Raw genomic sequence first — 16,214 nt, 5'->3', positions numbered from 1 at the left:
TTAATAGTGCTTTGAAATAAAAAAATTAGGGCCAGCCATTCCTCATTAACTCTGTCGATTGCCGGAGGGGCTTTTGTGATATATAGCGCTATTTTTTTGCCTCAATTCCTTCACTTGTTCTTATGTAAGCACAATCGCTAAGGCGTTGTAGTGATTTTTTTTCATGTGCTCTTAGGACAGTTTAAGCATGCCTTCCTTTTGCAAAGAATACCAGTTTCAAGTTGGCTCTTGTTTCATCTATTTCTTGGCTAAGGTAATGCAATGATTATATTCCTAATGAGTCTACCTCGATGGTACAGTTGTTACGGTTCTTGGCTGCTGACCCAAAAGTCCGGTGTGCCTCATAATCATTAATGTGGTTTTGGCACACGTTAAACTCCAGATATTATTATTATACATTCCAAATGATAAGGTAGTGCCTTTTGTTTAGGAATATAATCACTGCCTTTTCTTAAAGTATGTTGCACCAGCTTGCCCATACCAAGCTCCTCCTGCTTCAGATTATACCCTATTTCTATTCCTTGCTACATCTAAGCAGGGACCTTACAGCACTCTGCATATGTATTCTTCACACCACTTAGCTTACTGGGACAGTTAAAACGTTCATACAATCAGATTTACCAGCATTGGCCAGTTGTGAGTGCTCGAATATAAGGAATGGAATCAGTGAAAGGAGTCGTTACGTTATATTGGCCATTGTCTTGTGTTTCGTTATTCCTCCTTTATTTAGTCAACCACTGTGTGACATGAATACAACTAACATATTGATCTTGTAAAAATATTCTCCTGTGAGCGTAGGTTGGGGAGGTTGCTGAAGTGCCCTTTAAACCCTCCGCCTCACTATCTATGGTGCTACGTGTTGTTTTCAACTGTAGGGGAGCCTGTGTCAGTGCTTTTCTTTTGAGTCATATTAACAACAAAAAAGCCCAGATTGATTCAATTTCTTCTTCTCTCTCTACAGGACTGTGTTGTTCTGAACACTATTAGAAAGATTGCTCGTATTGTAAGGTGCAGTCAAGAAGTTTAGTCTGTAATATTAAGAACTGCCTACATTATCCGTAAATTACTGCAAGTAATTATGTAATTATAGGCACCTTTGAAACTCGATTGTCTTAAGTCTTACAAATACTTTGGTTTAGATATAATGGTTATGGCAGACGCATTGGCACTTCACTCGGGTCGTCAAGCTGTTTGTCTCAAGTAGTGTGTGGCTATGTCCATTCAGGTGCGTGCTGGTGTTGTACAACACGCGGAAGAACCGGCAGCAGCACATCTTGAACGCGTCCAAGAAGACAATCACGTGCCTAGCCTTCTCCTGGGATGGAAAGTACCTGGCCACTGGCGAGGTGAGGCACTCTTAAAGCGGTACCGACACGAAAATTTTCAGTTGTCATTTTTTTGCCCCAAATGAAAGGCCGAGCTCTCAAGACCCTAGAAAATGTGCTGCTAATCATGAGTGCACCCTGAAAAAGTTATTGCAGTATGTTTTTATGTTCTTAAAAGCTAGTTTTGGTTCCTACTGTACCCTGAAGTCGCAACATAGTACGAGCTTCTCGTCACGCGCTCACGCAGGACATTGTGACGTATCCATGGCCGCTCCGCACCATGTCTCCATTGGTGACGCACAAGCGACCATTTTGGAAGGTTTGGTACCTGACGTCATCACAACTAGCCAGACTGCTACGTGAAGTCCCCAGAATTAGTACTGTAGCCTGCCGTCAAGCTAGTGACGATGTCAGTAGTTGCACCCATAGGTCGACAAAAAGATTGGAGCTCGCTCAGACTCGCTCAAGAAATAGATTTTGCTCCGAGGGCTCACTTGGACTCAGACTGGCCAGTATTTTCCTCTACCGGACTCAGTTGGACTCAGACTAACTTAGCTTTTTATTAGGGGGACTCACTCAGGCTCAATCTCACCAACATATTACTCAGCTGGACTCACTCGAGACTCAGACTCATGGCTTCACCTGAGTCTGAGTGAGCCTGAGTGAGTCGACTCATGAGTCCATTGGCGTAAAATTAGCTTTTTCAATATGGTGTCAATCCTCTTGAACGGCGATATCTCACATAGTCCTTTACAATACGCCTTTTGATGTTGTACCTTCAAGTACGAGTTATCATATATCATCATTATCATGTATCGATCCAGTAAGGACATTTTTATGAAATACGCGACACACACGAGACATTTTTACCAAGAACTTCCCATGAGTTTGCGGGGGGAGGTCATGGCACCCCTTCCCCTTACTCCCGCCTCTGATCAATAAATATTGAGGTGGCCCATGAATGCTAGTGTGCTGAGATATGTGTGAATAGACTTGAGTATAAATGTAAGCCGATATCAGGCTGATAGTAATGCTAAAGATGAGTAGATAGGACCATAAGTCGGCAGCAAAAGGTGGAGCTCACTCGGGCACACTCAAGAAATATATTTTGCGCTTAGGGTTCACTCGTACTCGGACTTGCCAATATTTTCCTCAACTGGACTCACTCGGACTAAGACTCACTAAAATTTTCTTCAACCGGACTCACTTCGACTCAAACTCGCCAAAAGATTACTCACCCGGGCTCACTCATACTCACGGCCAGATCTGAGTCTGAGTGGGTCAACTCATGAGTGAGTTTGCTGACATATGGTTGCACCATGGGAAAATTGTCTTTAATGTCAAAATAAAATGTCTTCTTAGCATTTAATGAGCTTCCCACTTGCTCAGTGCTGTTTCTGTATACAGGAGATTTGTGTCGCAGAGTAAGCTCTCCTTCGAAAAATGGTGTCAGTACCCTTTTAAGCTGGCTCGCCCACTTGCTTGACCACCGACCGCTGTCGTTGCAGTGCGGACATCAGCCGCACGTGCGCATTTGGGATGTCGCCGAGAAGACCCAGGCTGCCGAGTTTCCGGGTCACAAGTTTGGCGTCACCTGCGTGGTATGTCATGCTAAGTTATTCAAGCATTGTCAGTATGACCTTAAAGGAATCGTACATCTATTCGTGCACAAAGTGCAAGCATACAAGTGTCGATATCTATAGCCACAAGGCTAGTAGAGGGTCTACGACAAAGTAAACGTACAGATTCATTGACATGGCGGAAAAGCGCACCGATATATGTCACATAGACCTAAAATATTTCAACAACTTGAAATGTCAAGGGTATATAGATCAAGGAACCAATTATGCAAGGGTTAAATAGTGAAAATTGTGTCCACTATAATAGGCACACTATAACACCTAACAGTAAGCAGTTAAGATGGCCGGAGAATGTGTTTGTCTTCTGTCATGCTAGAAAATGCTAGAAAGGGTACAAGAATAAATGCTAGAAAAGGTACAGAGGAGAGCCGCTAGGTTCATCCTTTCAAAATTCGCCTTGAAAGAATCTGGAACAGAAATGGCACTTTTTTTGGGACTTCCCACTCTAGCTGATCGTCGAAAACTGGCCGGGCTGAAATTACTTTTCCTACTGTCGAAAAATAAACTAAACATAACGCTGCGCAGAGTAAGAATTTTGAGAGGAATTAATGAATATACATACGAAGTACCGCAGCAATGCCTCAGTGTATATGCAAATTCATTTTTCCCAAAGCTATTCAACGATGGAATTCACTACCTTCATCACTGCTCTAATGTACCTTAGTGGAAAACTTCGAGGAAGGGCTCAAGCAATATTTCACTCAGCCTGAAAGATTGACACATGTTTGACTCTTCTATGTTAATTGTGTTATGTTGTAACTCTTGCTATGTTAACGTTATTTAGGAGCTTGCTTAACAAATATGCATCCGTATTGTATTGTATTGTATTGTATTATTGTATTTTATTCTATTGTATTGCTTGGATTTTATATTTGGAAATGTCGTATTCGTGTGCTTGAAATGTGTTGTATTGTATGCTAGTGATAACAACTGTAATCCACCCCTGTAACAGCCTGAGGGCCAACAGTATGCTGAAATAAATAACAATCTCCATTTGTAGACTTTGTTCTTGCTTCGTTTGTTTGAAATCTCTTTCTCCCGTGCAGGCATTCTCACCTAATCTCAAGTATGTGGTGTCAGTGGGCACCCAGCACGACATGGTTGTCAACGTGTGGGACTGGCGCAGCAACACCAAGCTGGCCTCCAACAAAGTGTCGGCCAAGGTAAGGGGCCGTAGCACTTCACGTCTCTTTACATGTGCGAACAGAGCCTCTCCTTCTGAAGACTTGTCATGGTAGCTTAGCTGCTTTGGCGTTGCACTCCCAGGCACGTTGGGTGCATACTCAATTTTTGGTCGCATTGGGTAAACTTACGTGGGGAGAAAACGCAGGAATGCCCAAGTAGGTTTTCAAACATGACTCATTACCTATTCGTGTTTTTAAAGGATACACGCAGTTTTCACATCATATATCCAGGCAACCCGTAGCACAACCTCTGAATAGAGGTTGTTGCTGCGGCAGCTACACTAGAAAAGCACCTGCCTCGCGGCCCTTGGACCCAAGGGCCGTCGATGAGGTATTTGTGCTGATGCCATCTCTACATAGTTTTATTGTCACGACCTCTTGACATTGATCCTCACTGCACACATTTCACGTCACTGTCATAATTTTAATACCTATATGTTTTACCCGCTTTTAGTGTGAGGAATTTTAAGGCCCCTATACAGCCATTTAACACAATCATTGTTCACATCCCTTACATATCGGAAATCAAGGATCAATGTTACTTTTTCATCACTGTTCATGGCGCTCTTTAGCCAGGCATGGCCCTTGCGCCATTAAACTCCACATATCATCATCATGCCCAAGTAGGTGCATGTTAAAGAATTCCAAATGGTCAAAATTGCTGCATTTACATTGAAAAGCACAAGAAAGAAGGGTTGCTAGGCCTTCTGTACTGCTGGTTGATTCAGAAGTTGTTTAAATGGCTGCCAATATTTAGGTTCTCTCACAGTGGCACTGTGCTTCATATTTATTGTTTCTGATAATGAAACCCCAGTTGTTAGCTTGAGCTCGTCTTGTGCGTTCTTGCCTCTGTCCCTTGCCTCTTGCGCTTGCCAGCCTAATTATGGAACATCAACTCGCCCAGTGTTTGATACTCTTGAGTCCCCCGCTACAGCATACCTCATACCAAATAATATCTTGCTTTCGGCACGCAAAACGCGAAAGCACGGAAAGAAAATCTTTTTTTCTCTCACCGCAGGTCAAGGCGGTGTCCTTCTCCTCTGGCGGGCACTACTTTGTCACCGTGGGCAACCGCCACGTCAAGTTCTGGTACCTGGAATACTCTCGGGGAACTAAGGTAACTTGCATCAGACTTGCTTGCTAACTGTTTCTGTAGTGCAGTTCTGCTGTTGAAAACTATGGCTGCGCCTCGTGGACGGGAATTTTATTTTTGATCGCGGAGGCAGGGGGAAAAAAAAATCTTTGAGGGAATGTGAGATAGGGCATCCTGCCTCTCCCGTCACAACCTTCTCTGATACCATTTGCTTCTCTCTTTCACTTTAAGAATTGTAGCAAATTAACTCATTGGCATGTTGAATCTTTAGGAAACAGCATGCCTTAATTAAGTAGCTTGGTTTGTGGAGAGTCTGAATACCACTGACTGCTAGAATTGTTGCCGCTTTCTCCAGCCCGCGCGGCTTGCTTTCTGCTTACCTCATTTGATGCCTTTGTTTCCTAACTTTAATACCGAGAAACATTGTTGCCATTGCAATGGCAACACTAACTCCGGAGTGTGTCTGCATGATGAGTTACACGTTACAGTTGCTGAGTGTTCGTGTGAGCAGTGCAAGTGACATGACAAACACACCGCACCTGTGCAGGGTAAAAGAAAACTCCGCTTTCTTTTGTATCGACATTTTTGTTACCCGTTTCCCTTCTCTTGCATCCATTTGTGGGGACCTAACTTTGTCGGCGATGAATCCCTACCAACTAGCTCAATGTTCTGTTGTCCACAATAGCACTTCCACAACAGTACAACAGATTGGCTGTTGTCCACAACAGCCAACCGGACTGCGATCTGGTTAACCTCCCTGCCTTTCTCCCTTTTGTATTCCTTCCTTCCTCATGATCCGTCCTAAGTTTTATTGTAACTGCTTCAGGATTGTCACGCGTTGCTCCCTTCCAGTTTTTTTTTTTCCTTCTTTCCTCCGTGTTTGTAATGTACTGCTGGAAAGCTCCTTCACGTGTGGGGAGGTGTTCCGTGCCAGCGGTTTTCAACCCTGCGTTGCCTCGCAGTACAAGCCCGAGCCCGTGCCGCTGATGGGCCGATCGGCCATTCTCGGGGACCAACGCAACAATTACTTCTGTGGTGTCGCGTGCGGGCGGGGTGAGTGCCAGGGAAGTACCTTTGCCATAACCCGGTCGGGCCTGCTGTGCGAGTTCAACAGCCGCCGCCTGCTCGACAAGTGGGTGGAACTCAGGGTGAGCACTCCCTTGCTTTGTCTCTAGGTCGCTTTCAACTGCTGAGCACAGTGGAATGTACTACTATTGACAAGAATTTAAACGTAAACAGTGTGTGGAGTGTATGCCTGAAGCATAGCTGTCAAGATACAACAGTGTGCCATCGGCCACTCATCACCAGAAGCCAGCACGCGTCTTGTTTGCCTGCTGGATGTGTGGCTGCTGCTTGAACTGGAGTGATATTGTTGCTTGTGTTAGATTTTTGCTGCCTTAAAAAAAATAGAAGCAGCACTATTGCTGTGGAGCAAGTATTCTTGCATCCAGCTGGCAAAACCGAATATATTTGACTGATTCTGGTTACGACTGGCTGATGGCGTGCATGCACCCTCGGTCGTGCTTCGTGCATGTGCTCCTCTGTTCACATCTCAATATTTGTGATAGTACATGACATATTTCAGCTGGCAGTAAATTCATAAACGATTTTCAAAGGCGTGTTTTTTTTTTTGCTGTTGTAAATAGCAGTATAGTAAGCAATGAGGGTTGGGGCTAGAGGAACCGTGAGTGGCCATGATGTAAAAAATTCTGTTTTTTTCATTCTTCCGCTATGCAGAGTAGCTGTGCAAACTGCATCACCGTGGGTCGGGACTGCCTGTTCGTGGGTTGCGCGGATGGCGTGGTGCGCTGCTTCAGTCCGTCGACGCTGCACTTCCTGGCGACGCTGCCTCGGCCGCACCCGCTGGGTCTGGACTTGGCCCTCGCGACGGGCGTGGGGGGTGCACCCCCTGTAGTGGTAGGCGGGGGTTCGGCCCCGCCCCGTCACCCCCACACGGTCGCCGTCTGCTTCGACGAGGTGCACCGGCGGCTGACGTGTGTCTACAACGACCACAGTCTGTTCGTTTGGGATGTGGGCGACCTGAAGCGCATCGGAAAGTGTCACTCCTACCTCTTCCACAGTGCCTGCATCTGGGGCATTGAGGTCAGTGAATGGAATTCTTCAAAGGAGTGGTTTTTGGGCACACTGCTGAGTGCTGCTGGCTTTCAGCTCAAATTCTCTTAATTGTCCAGTGTTCTTGTTTCTATTCTGGAGGCGTCTGGCATTGGGAAAGTTTATAACTTGGAGTAATGCTGCTAGATACTGCCGAGCTAACAAGCAAATAATCATCCCAAAAGAAGCCCCCCAAAAAATGCACCTCAGCTTTTGCGAGGAAGCCCAAAAGATGCAGAAGCTTAATGCATTTTTTCATTCTTGAAAATATTTTTAAACGTCATAAAAAAAGTTGCTCATATCCAAAGCGAAGCTAAAAAATAATCTGTTATTTTTTTCACAGGAAATGCATTGGAAAATATGCGCAACTATGAATGAAAGTACATATTTACTTTTTAAAGTAGTCTCTAGGGTAGTGCCAACTCTTTTCAATGCACGTTTGCCAATGCAAGAATAATGTCACTCGTCAACTCCTCCAACATATGTTCGATTTCAAAGCTCAACTACACAAAGTCATCGACAAATGCACTGCTAGTGAACATGACTACCACTTAAATAACTATATTTACAAGAAAAACGTGAATAAGCCCAAAAAACTGCAACAAGTGACTGTAAAATTTTGCAGGTGACTCTGTGAAAAAAAGAAGCCCAAGTCCGCTTATTATAAGCAGAACTGGCAACTTTGACTTGGAGCAGTGTGTGAATTCTGAATCCTCCACAGAAGAGATGGGATTGCAGTCAACCTATACTTTGTGTTGTCAAAGGCACATTTTGTAACAAGCGGCTTTTGAGTGCTATGCCCGTTTAAATTTGCGTGTAACTCATCAAAGAACCCTCCAAGAGCGCTAATTTAGAATGGACATGTCTGATAGCTGAATAAGAAGGATGTGATGAGCTTAGAGCTTCGTGCAGTGGTCTGCATCTTGTGGACCACTTTTCAGTGGTGTGGTTGTCCAGGTGCAGTGTGTTGCAAAACATGTAGATGTTTGTTTTTCCAGATACGTGCAACATGTCACCGAAAATGTTTAATACATTAGAAAAGCTAAGGTTGGGGCTAGTTGGTTATACTTAGCTTTACATTTGTGCACATACTTTCCTTGCATTTTTTGTGTGTCTCAGAAGCATGTTGGAATCTAAAGTTCATAGTATGTTACCAGTTGCTCTTCAGCTCTCTTGCATTGTCTTGGGATTGGCTTAGTGTGACGGTGCTTGATTTAATGTGTTGAATGTGCTGCCCAAGAGTCAGCGAGCCCTTTGCCTTATTATTACTGCTCAGAACTATCCGGCCAATGGGGATCTGCTGCCAGCGGGCACGTTTCTTACGTGTTCGAGTGACGACACAATCCGAGTGTGGAATCTGGATCGAGCGACGGCCGGTAGTCGCAACATCTACTGTCCCGTAAGTACCGCCGTTGTCTCGTGCTTCTTAGCTGGCCTTACTCACCGCCATGTGCCGTCACCCAGGAACTTCTCAGTATCCTGTACATGGACCCGAACCTGACCTTCATCTGTGATGCCGACGTCCAAGGTAAGAGCGCGACACTCTTCTCAGCATTTGGAACGACCTTGCGGACTTTAAACAGCAAGCATTTCTTCTTCCTTCACCTTGGCTGCTTATTGCATGCCTTTGATGGGCGGCTTTGGGATGAAACCAGCATGTGAGCAGTTGTGTTGCGCAGGTGGCAGCAGCGACAAGGTGGACACAACGTACGATGGCAAAAACGGTGTGCGCTGTCTCTGCATCAGTCCAAACGGGAAGCAGCTAGCCTCGGGTGACCGAACAGGCAACATTCGGTGCGTTGGCGTGCTTTTCTCTGCGAACATTAACACTTCGCTCTGACTTGGTATTGTGGACAGTATGGTGATTGTTTTTGTCCGACCCTTTCTTGCTCCATCGTGCTGTTTATATACTGTTGATAAGCGCAACTCACTGTTGACTTCATTGCAGCAGTTGCTGATAGCCTTGCCGAGTCAGTGAGGTGTTCACAGCTTACTGTGAGCTGCTACCCTCTGGTTTCCAATTCATTGTTCACAAAGACACCATTAATGAATACGATGCATATTTTTCCTTACCTCAGGCACTCTGACAGCACGAGATTTGACATAAATTTTTGCATTCGTATGTTGGTTAGCCCAGCAGCACATTTGTGTAGCATAAATCGGCACACCCACTAATATGCGCGCCATTTGTTAGAAATGCATAGTTCAGGTTAAAATCTGTGACTACTGATGATCGAAAAAGGTGCGCGTTTTGAACATACAGGCAATGCCGTACATGTATGGCAAAAACCCTCAGAGAGTTACGCACTTTCTCCTTTTGTACAAGCGAGCGCACTGAAAGCTACACAGGGGGGGTTGACAAGGAGGCAAGAAGCTGCATCCATTCATCAACACACATAATGACCTTGAGCACGTTCTTTTCTTTTTTTCTTCGAACGCGTGGCTTACTTTCAAAAAGTATAATTGGGAGCGAGCACACGGGCATGTCGTGGCATCCTTTGGCGGCCGTGGTAACTATGCAGCTCACGATGCTCAAATCGGCCAATGGCCATGAACTTTGTGTTTATGGCACAGTCATTTGGGTTCATGGCATCATTGGTCGAAGAAAGAGCGAGCAATCTATAGCTGACTTTGAGAATTAATTGTAAATTCTAGGCCGCGTGCTGTGCTCTAATGTTTGTCTCGCGTGTTCTCAGGAGCCTCGACTACTGGTCGGCAGCGTTTTCTGACCTTGCTGAAAAAGTGCTGCAGGGCACCTTTGATATGCACAGGACAACAGACAATACATTTCGAATATGTTCAGTATACGTTGCACAATAGACAACACATTTTTGGTACATTTAACGTGCGCATGACAATTGCCAATACATTCCAGATATGTTCAATAAGCGCAGGCTAATAATGGCTAATACATTTCTGATACGTTAAATATGCACAGGATAATAGCCGATATGTTCCCAATGAGTTTATTATGCACAGGGCAACAGGCCGTATGTTTCCGATACGTTCAGTAATTGCAGGAAAATAGACAACACATTCCTGATGTGTTCAATAACCACAGTGCAATAAACTCATTCTTGGTACAGTTAATGTGTGCATGACAATAGCCAATGCCTTCCTGGTGCACTAAATTTGCGCCGGACAATAGATGATACATTTCTGATATGTTCAATATGTGCCGGGCAATAGACAATTAGTAGTTCAATCAATATGTGCCGGGCAATAGACAATTAGTAGTTCAATCAATATGTGCCGGGCAATAGACAATTAGTAGTTCAATCAATATGTGCCGGGCAATAGACAATTAGTAGTTCAATCAATATGTGCCGGGCAATAGACAATTAGTAGCTCAATCAATATGTGCCGGGCAATAGACAATTAGTAGTTCAATCAATATGTGCCGGGCAATAGACAATTAGTAGTTCAATCAATATGTGCCGGGCAATAGACAATTAGTAGTTCAATCAATATGTGCCGGGCAATAGACAATTAGTAGTTCAATCAATATGTGCCGGGCGATAGACAATTAGTAGTTCAATCAATATGTGCCAGGCGATAGACAATTAGTAGTTCAATCAATATGTGCCGGGCAATAGACAATTAGTAGTTCAATATCCTTAGGGCAATAGACGACACATTCTTTGTACGTCCACCACGCGCAGAATTCACCAGCTGCAGAGGACGGGTGCCCAGGAGGTCTGCAAGATCGAGGCGCACGACTCTGAAGTGCTTTGCCTCGAGTACTCGGGGCCTCCGGACGAGGGTGGCAGGTTGCTGGCCTCGGGAAGCCGCGACCGCTTTGTGCACCTTTTCGACGTGGAACAGGAGTATGCCTTCCAGCAGACCCTGGATGACCACTCGTCGTCCATCACTGCTGTGCGATTTGTGCGGGACTCTCCTCCGGGCACGCTGCAGATGATCTCCTGCGGCGCCGACAAGTCGATAGTGTTTCGTAAGGCGCAACAGGTGCGTAGGCCACACGGGTGCCTCTCAATCTCGGATATACTCGGGGACAGCTCACTTCGGCAGTGGAGCAAAGGGTGGGGGCTTGCGCACATTCGTGTTACTTCATGAGCAGTACGGCAGCTTGCAGCCGATTTCAATTCCAGTTTTGGTTTTGCTTGCTTACGGCATTAATGCGTTTAGAAAAACATATACATGAAAAATGTGAATGGTAGAGAGGCATTTCGATTGCTCAGTGTACATTGCAGTGACCCGCCACGGTGGTCTAGTGGTTATGGTGCTTGACTGCTGACCTGGAGGTCGCGGCATCGAATCCCGGCCGTGGCAGCCGCATTTTCGATGGAGGTGAAAATGCTTGAGGCCCGTGTACTTAGATTTAGGTGCACGTTAAAGAACCCCGGGTGGTCGAAATTTCCGGAGCCGTCCACTACGGCATCCCTCATGATCATATCGTGGTTTTGGGATGTCAAACCCCCAACAATTATTATTACTGTACATTTCAGTGTCACATTTCAAATGTATTTTTCCTGGAGAACTGAAAGGCGAGTTTGCGGCCGCACAGGTACGAACACACATGATGGACGCCATGTGTATTTTGAAAAACAGGCGTGTGGAAAATGTGGTGCTGTGTAAGAAATGAAGAAGAAAGAAAGAAAAAGAAGGAATTCTTGTGCAGTGGACAATAATTCTATTTTACCTACAACTTTCTGTAACTGTTTGTCTCACAATAAATAAAGCAGCATTTATTGGAGCAAGGCAAGTGAGAAAATTATCCATAAAATTGGGTACTATTTCTTGACGCGCTAGCAGGCATGCATTTCGGTTCTGTAGCTTCCACAGCACTACCAAGAAAAGTTGTCCCCGAGTATAGCAAGAACTTGGTGGATGAATGCTCTTACAGCGGTCTGAACTTTTTTCACTGACGACCAGCCTTTTTAAAAATCTCCAGCTGTGCACGATCAGGCGTAAAATTTGGGCGATAGTGGGATGAATTTTACCCCACCAACCATGGGAGACAATAAAAGACAAGAAGTCATTACTTGGTGGAACACACTAGTTCACTCTGGAAGTTGACTTTTTTTTGTTAAGCCACTGTCATTTGCAATTATCAATGCATCCTTAGCATGATAGCAAACTGTTTATCTGCCTCTGCTGCTCCGTTTATGCTTTTAATAAACAATTATTTATAACTTGCACTCTTACAGCAGAATCTTGTTAACAGTGCCAATATACTAGGATGTGAATATTTTGTACTGCTGATAATGAAAGTTAAATATTCAATATTCTGCTCACTCTTAGTAGTGCGGGATTTATATACAGTTCGGTCTCGAAAATTACTTTTCACGCACTCCTTGCTTTTTGTGATCTCTTCTAGGCAATTGACTACATGCAGTAGAATCTTATCAAATGGAAATTGCTTCAGTGGAATTTCTTCTGATATGAAACAGCAGTCTTTTGATCGGTTGGTTTTGCATTTGGGTAATGCAAAAAAGGTGCTTGTTAATCAGAACTGAAATTCTTGTTACTCTCCATGAATGAAATACCACCAAAGCGAGCTCTGAAGGCTTTTTCCCGAAATAGGAGCAATCGGAGATATATATTCTCGCTTCATCTGCTTCCTGTCCAGAAGGCCATAGTATTTAACAAACAGTGGCAAGGTCTCCCCATGCATGACTTTGTGCTGTTCAACCATGGACTGGATCAGTTGGAGCTGTGTGTTCTAAATACGCCTTCTTGAAACCGAAACTAGCGAAGCTAGCCTATCCAATAGCTCTCCCATACCATGGAACAAACCAGTTTTATGGATTCATTTCTTTATGCCTGACATAACTAACAACAGGTAGTGTAGGACAGATAGTGTATAACTGTGTACAGTCGGTTGCAAAATAATACGGACGACGCGAGCGCATGCAGAAATTGCTTTCTGAAGTGTCTAGTGGCCAGCTGTTTGCTCTCGAGAGCATAGCTCGGGTCGCGCAATCGCCAGAGCAACGCTCTTGACAGCAGACGGCTCGCCACTAGACAGCGCAGAGGGCAACATCGGCACGCGCTCACGTGGTCTGTATTATTTTGCGGCCAACTGTGCAATGGGTGGACTGTGCAACAGATGTGTGACAAATGGGATGTACGACAGACAGCGCTTTGCTCTTTGCTCGGTAAATGGAACTCCCGTTAACTTGAACCAGGGTGTCGGAACGAAATGTTTTTCATTTCGGTTTTAGTTTCGTTCCACCGCAAAAAGTTCCGTTCCGTTTCTGTTCCGGAACGAAAAAAATAATGCTCCGTAACGGTTCGTAACGTTTTTTTATGGAAAAATTTGAAGCTAAAGTAATCATAAAAAACATTTGATTTGTGATGTAGTTACTTGCCTTCTTCCTAATAAAGCGGGACAAGGGTAAAACACGTTCTTCAGAGGAGCGGAAGTAACTGTACATATGAATTCCTACCAACTAGCACAAACCAGTATACCCTTCAAAGTCATAGTATTTATTTTTTCCAAATTCAATCACAATTTTAGTGGGCTCAGTGCTTTTTGTCAAGGGAGTGAGCACGATCTCAGAAGCAGCACGTCACTGAGTGCACTCTGTGATGTGCGAGACCGCTGTTTTGATAAAAATATTGCCAGGCCTGCGCGGAATGTGCAGTACAGTCACAGCGAAAGTTGGAAGAGCGGACTTTATAGAGCCCGTTGTAGAGTCTCTTGGGGCAGCTGATACAAGTACACATGCATGCAGGGTACCCACTACGCCATAAATCATCGTAATTTTTCTGAAGTACCGAAGTTCCCACTATGTCATTTTTCGTGATTCTTCGGAGAATCGTGGTAGCCGCTACACATCTGTAAGGCATTATGTGCGCTTTGTGCTGTGGCTGATGACGATGAACTATGGCTGAGCACTTTGCAGTGGGTGGGAAGCATTAAACCACACACTCTTTGCGGAATTAGCATTGTGTGATGGCTGGTTGTCGTTTTACTCTTCTGCCGCGCTGTATTACCTATGTTAACACGATTCCTTGCCCGACATGACGCCTGTATAGAGTATTTTTGCGAAGGAGTTATAAGCACCAGCGTGGCACTGTGGTGGAAGACTCGAATGCCATGCAGGGGGCGCGGGTTAAAATCCCATCCGATCCTAGAAATTTGTTTCTCATTTTATTTTTTCTTACTTCACGCGATAGTGGTCACGGACACGGGCGGCGGCGGGCAACTATGGTGCCAAAATCAGCTGTTCTGATCTCATAAGAGCCTTCGCTGTTACAAACTTCAGCGCTGACAATGCCCTCTCCACTTTGGCCTGCGTGACAGGCCCGCAAAAGTCCACTTGCGCTAATATCAACATCTCTGGTTGCCACTGTTTTCGTTTTTCGCACAATTTCAACATATCTTTGCTTTGGAATTGCTGCCTGAGGTACGCGTTAATACTGTACCCTGAGATATGCTCACATTGCATGAGCTCAGTTGTTCCGGACTGCGAAGTCTTCTCGTGAACCGAAAAACGATTGAAAAAATTTCGGTTTCACTCCGGAACGAAATAACAGATAAAGTTTCGGTTACGTTTTCGTTCCGGTCAAAAATATCGTTTTTTTCGTTTTTCGTTTTCGGTTTTCGTTCCGTTCCGACACCCTGACTTGAACACACATCTAGGGCCTCCTGAGATTATGTTTAAAAAAAATTCTGCCGTAGTGTGTCTGAAAAGTGTCTTTCTTGGCTACTTTACCGTTTCAGGGACAAGGCCCACCAGCGTTTTCGCGGAAACACCATGTGGTGGGAAAAAGCACGCTTTACGACATGGAGGTCGACAGCTCGCAGGAGCACGTGCTGGCTGCCTGCCAGGACAGGCAGGTTCGAGTCTACGCGCTGGCCTCGGGAAAGAACACGCGCTGCTTCCGCGGAAGCCCTGCTGAGGAGGGCACGCTGATCAAGGTACGTTGCCGCTTCTTTCGGGCAAGTGGTGTTTTGAACGGAGAGAATTAGGGGTCCTTCATTCAAGTTAAAGTGACTTATACTCAGTTACAATCTAAGAAAAGATGCCAGCTTCGGCCACAGCGATCACTGTCCCTCCCACAGAGAATTTGCATAAATGCTTCATCCAATAGCGCTTACTCATTTTCGTGACATCAAGCACTTCTCGAGTGTTTCAGATAGTTCACTTTCCCATACAGATGCATGTTTGTGTCGCTGGTTTTAGGTAGAAAGCTTGAACATTCCAGAAAATTCTTGCAGGGGCTCTGACATAGTTGCTCACCCGCCATGGTGGTCTGGTGGTTGCGGTGCTCAACTGCTGATCTGCAGGTTGTGGGATCGAATCCTGGCCACGGTGCCGCATTTTCGACAGTCTGAAATGCTTGAGGCTTAGATTTAGGTGCACATTAAAGAACCCGAGGTGGTCAAAATTTCTGGAGCCCTCCACTACGGCGTTCCTCATAATCATATCGTGGTTCTGGGACATTAAACCCTAACAATTATTGTATTATTCTGCAATTGCAGACAGGCTACTTGGTGCCATCATTTCCTACTCTTTTCTCTGACAATGAGAATACTAGTGCTTAGACGTCAAAAGAGTGCAATGAGGGAATGGAACTGGTTTCATGTACATGTAGAGTGATTGGTTTGCCACATTCAGTATACATTGAGTGGTGCCAGAACCTACTCGTTATGCTGTGTTAAATGATAAGCCTTGTGGTAGGTGGCTCTGGATCCGACAGGCACATACCTGGCGACCAGCTGCACGGACAAGACGTTGGCACTGTATGAGTACAGCACGGGCGAGTGCCTGGCTTCGATGCTGGGCCACTCGGAGCTGGTGACCGGGCTGAGGTTCAGCCACGACGGTCGCCACCTCATCTCGGTCTCGGGTGACAGGTGCGTTGGCTTGTCATCTCTGCTTCGTCTCTG

At 45.2% G+C, this 16,214-nt stretch overlaps 1 protein-coding gene across 3 annotated transcripts in view; it reads left to right on the top strand.

Moving 5' to 3' along the window:
• The window catches only part of LOC119373250 (mitogen-activated protein kinase-binding protein 1), a 46,787-nt gene that overhangs the window by 5,153 nt on the left and 25,420 nt on the right, over positions 1-16,214 (top strand). For all 3 annotated transcript variants that reach the window (XM_037643274.2, XM_037643275.2, XM_037643272.2), the window contains exons 4-15: positions 1,226-1,346; positions 2,834-2,926; positions 4,012-4,128; positions 5,168-5,266; positions 6,205-6,390; positions 6,980-7,345; positions 8,631-8,753; positions 8,819-8,882; positions 9,034-9,148; positions 11,017-11,320; positions 15,045-15,242; positions 16,006-16,181. In XM_037643274.2, the coding sequence (XP_037499202.1) occupies positions 1,226-1,346; positions 2,834-2,926; positions 4,012-4,128; positions 5,168-5,266; positions 6,205-6,390; positions 6,980-7,345; positions 8,631-8,753; positions 8,819-8,882; positions 9,034-9,148; positions 11,017-11,320; positions 15,045-15,242; positions 16,006-16,181 (1,962 nt within the window). The remainder of the gene's footprint in view (positions 1-1,225; positions 1,347-2,833; positions 2,927-4,011; positions 4,129-5,167; positions 5,267-6,204; positions 6,391-6,979; positions 7,346-8,630; positions 8,754-8,818; positions 8,883-9,033; positions 9,149-11,016; positions 11,321-15,044; positions 15,243-16,005; positions 16,182-16,214) is intronic.

This window comes from Rhipicephalus sanguineus, chromosome 11 (genome assembly GCF_013339695.2).
Source record: "Rhipicephalus sanguineus isolate Rsan-2018 chromosome 11, BIME_Rsan_1.4, whole genome shotgun sequence".
Lineage (NCBI taxonomy): Eukaryota > Metazoa > Arthropoda > Arachnida > Ixodida > Ixodidae > Rhipicephalus > Rhipicephalus sanguineus.
The sequence above is the reverse complement of the archived record's forward strand: the minus strand, read 5'-3'. Positions and strand labels throughout refer to the sequence as shown.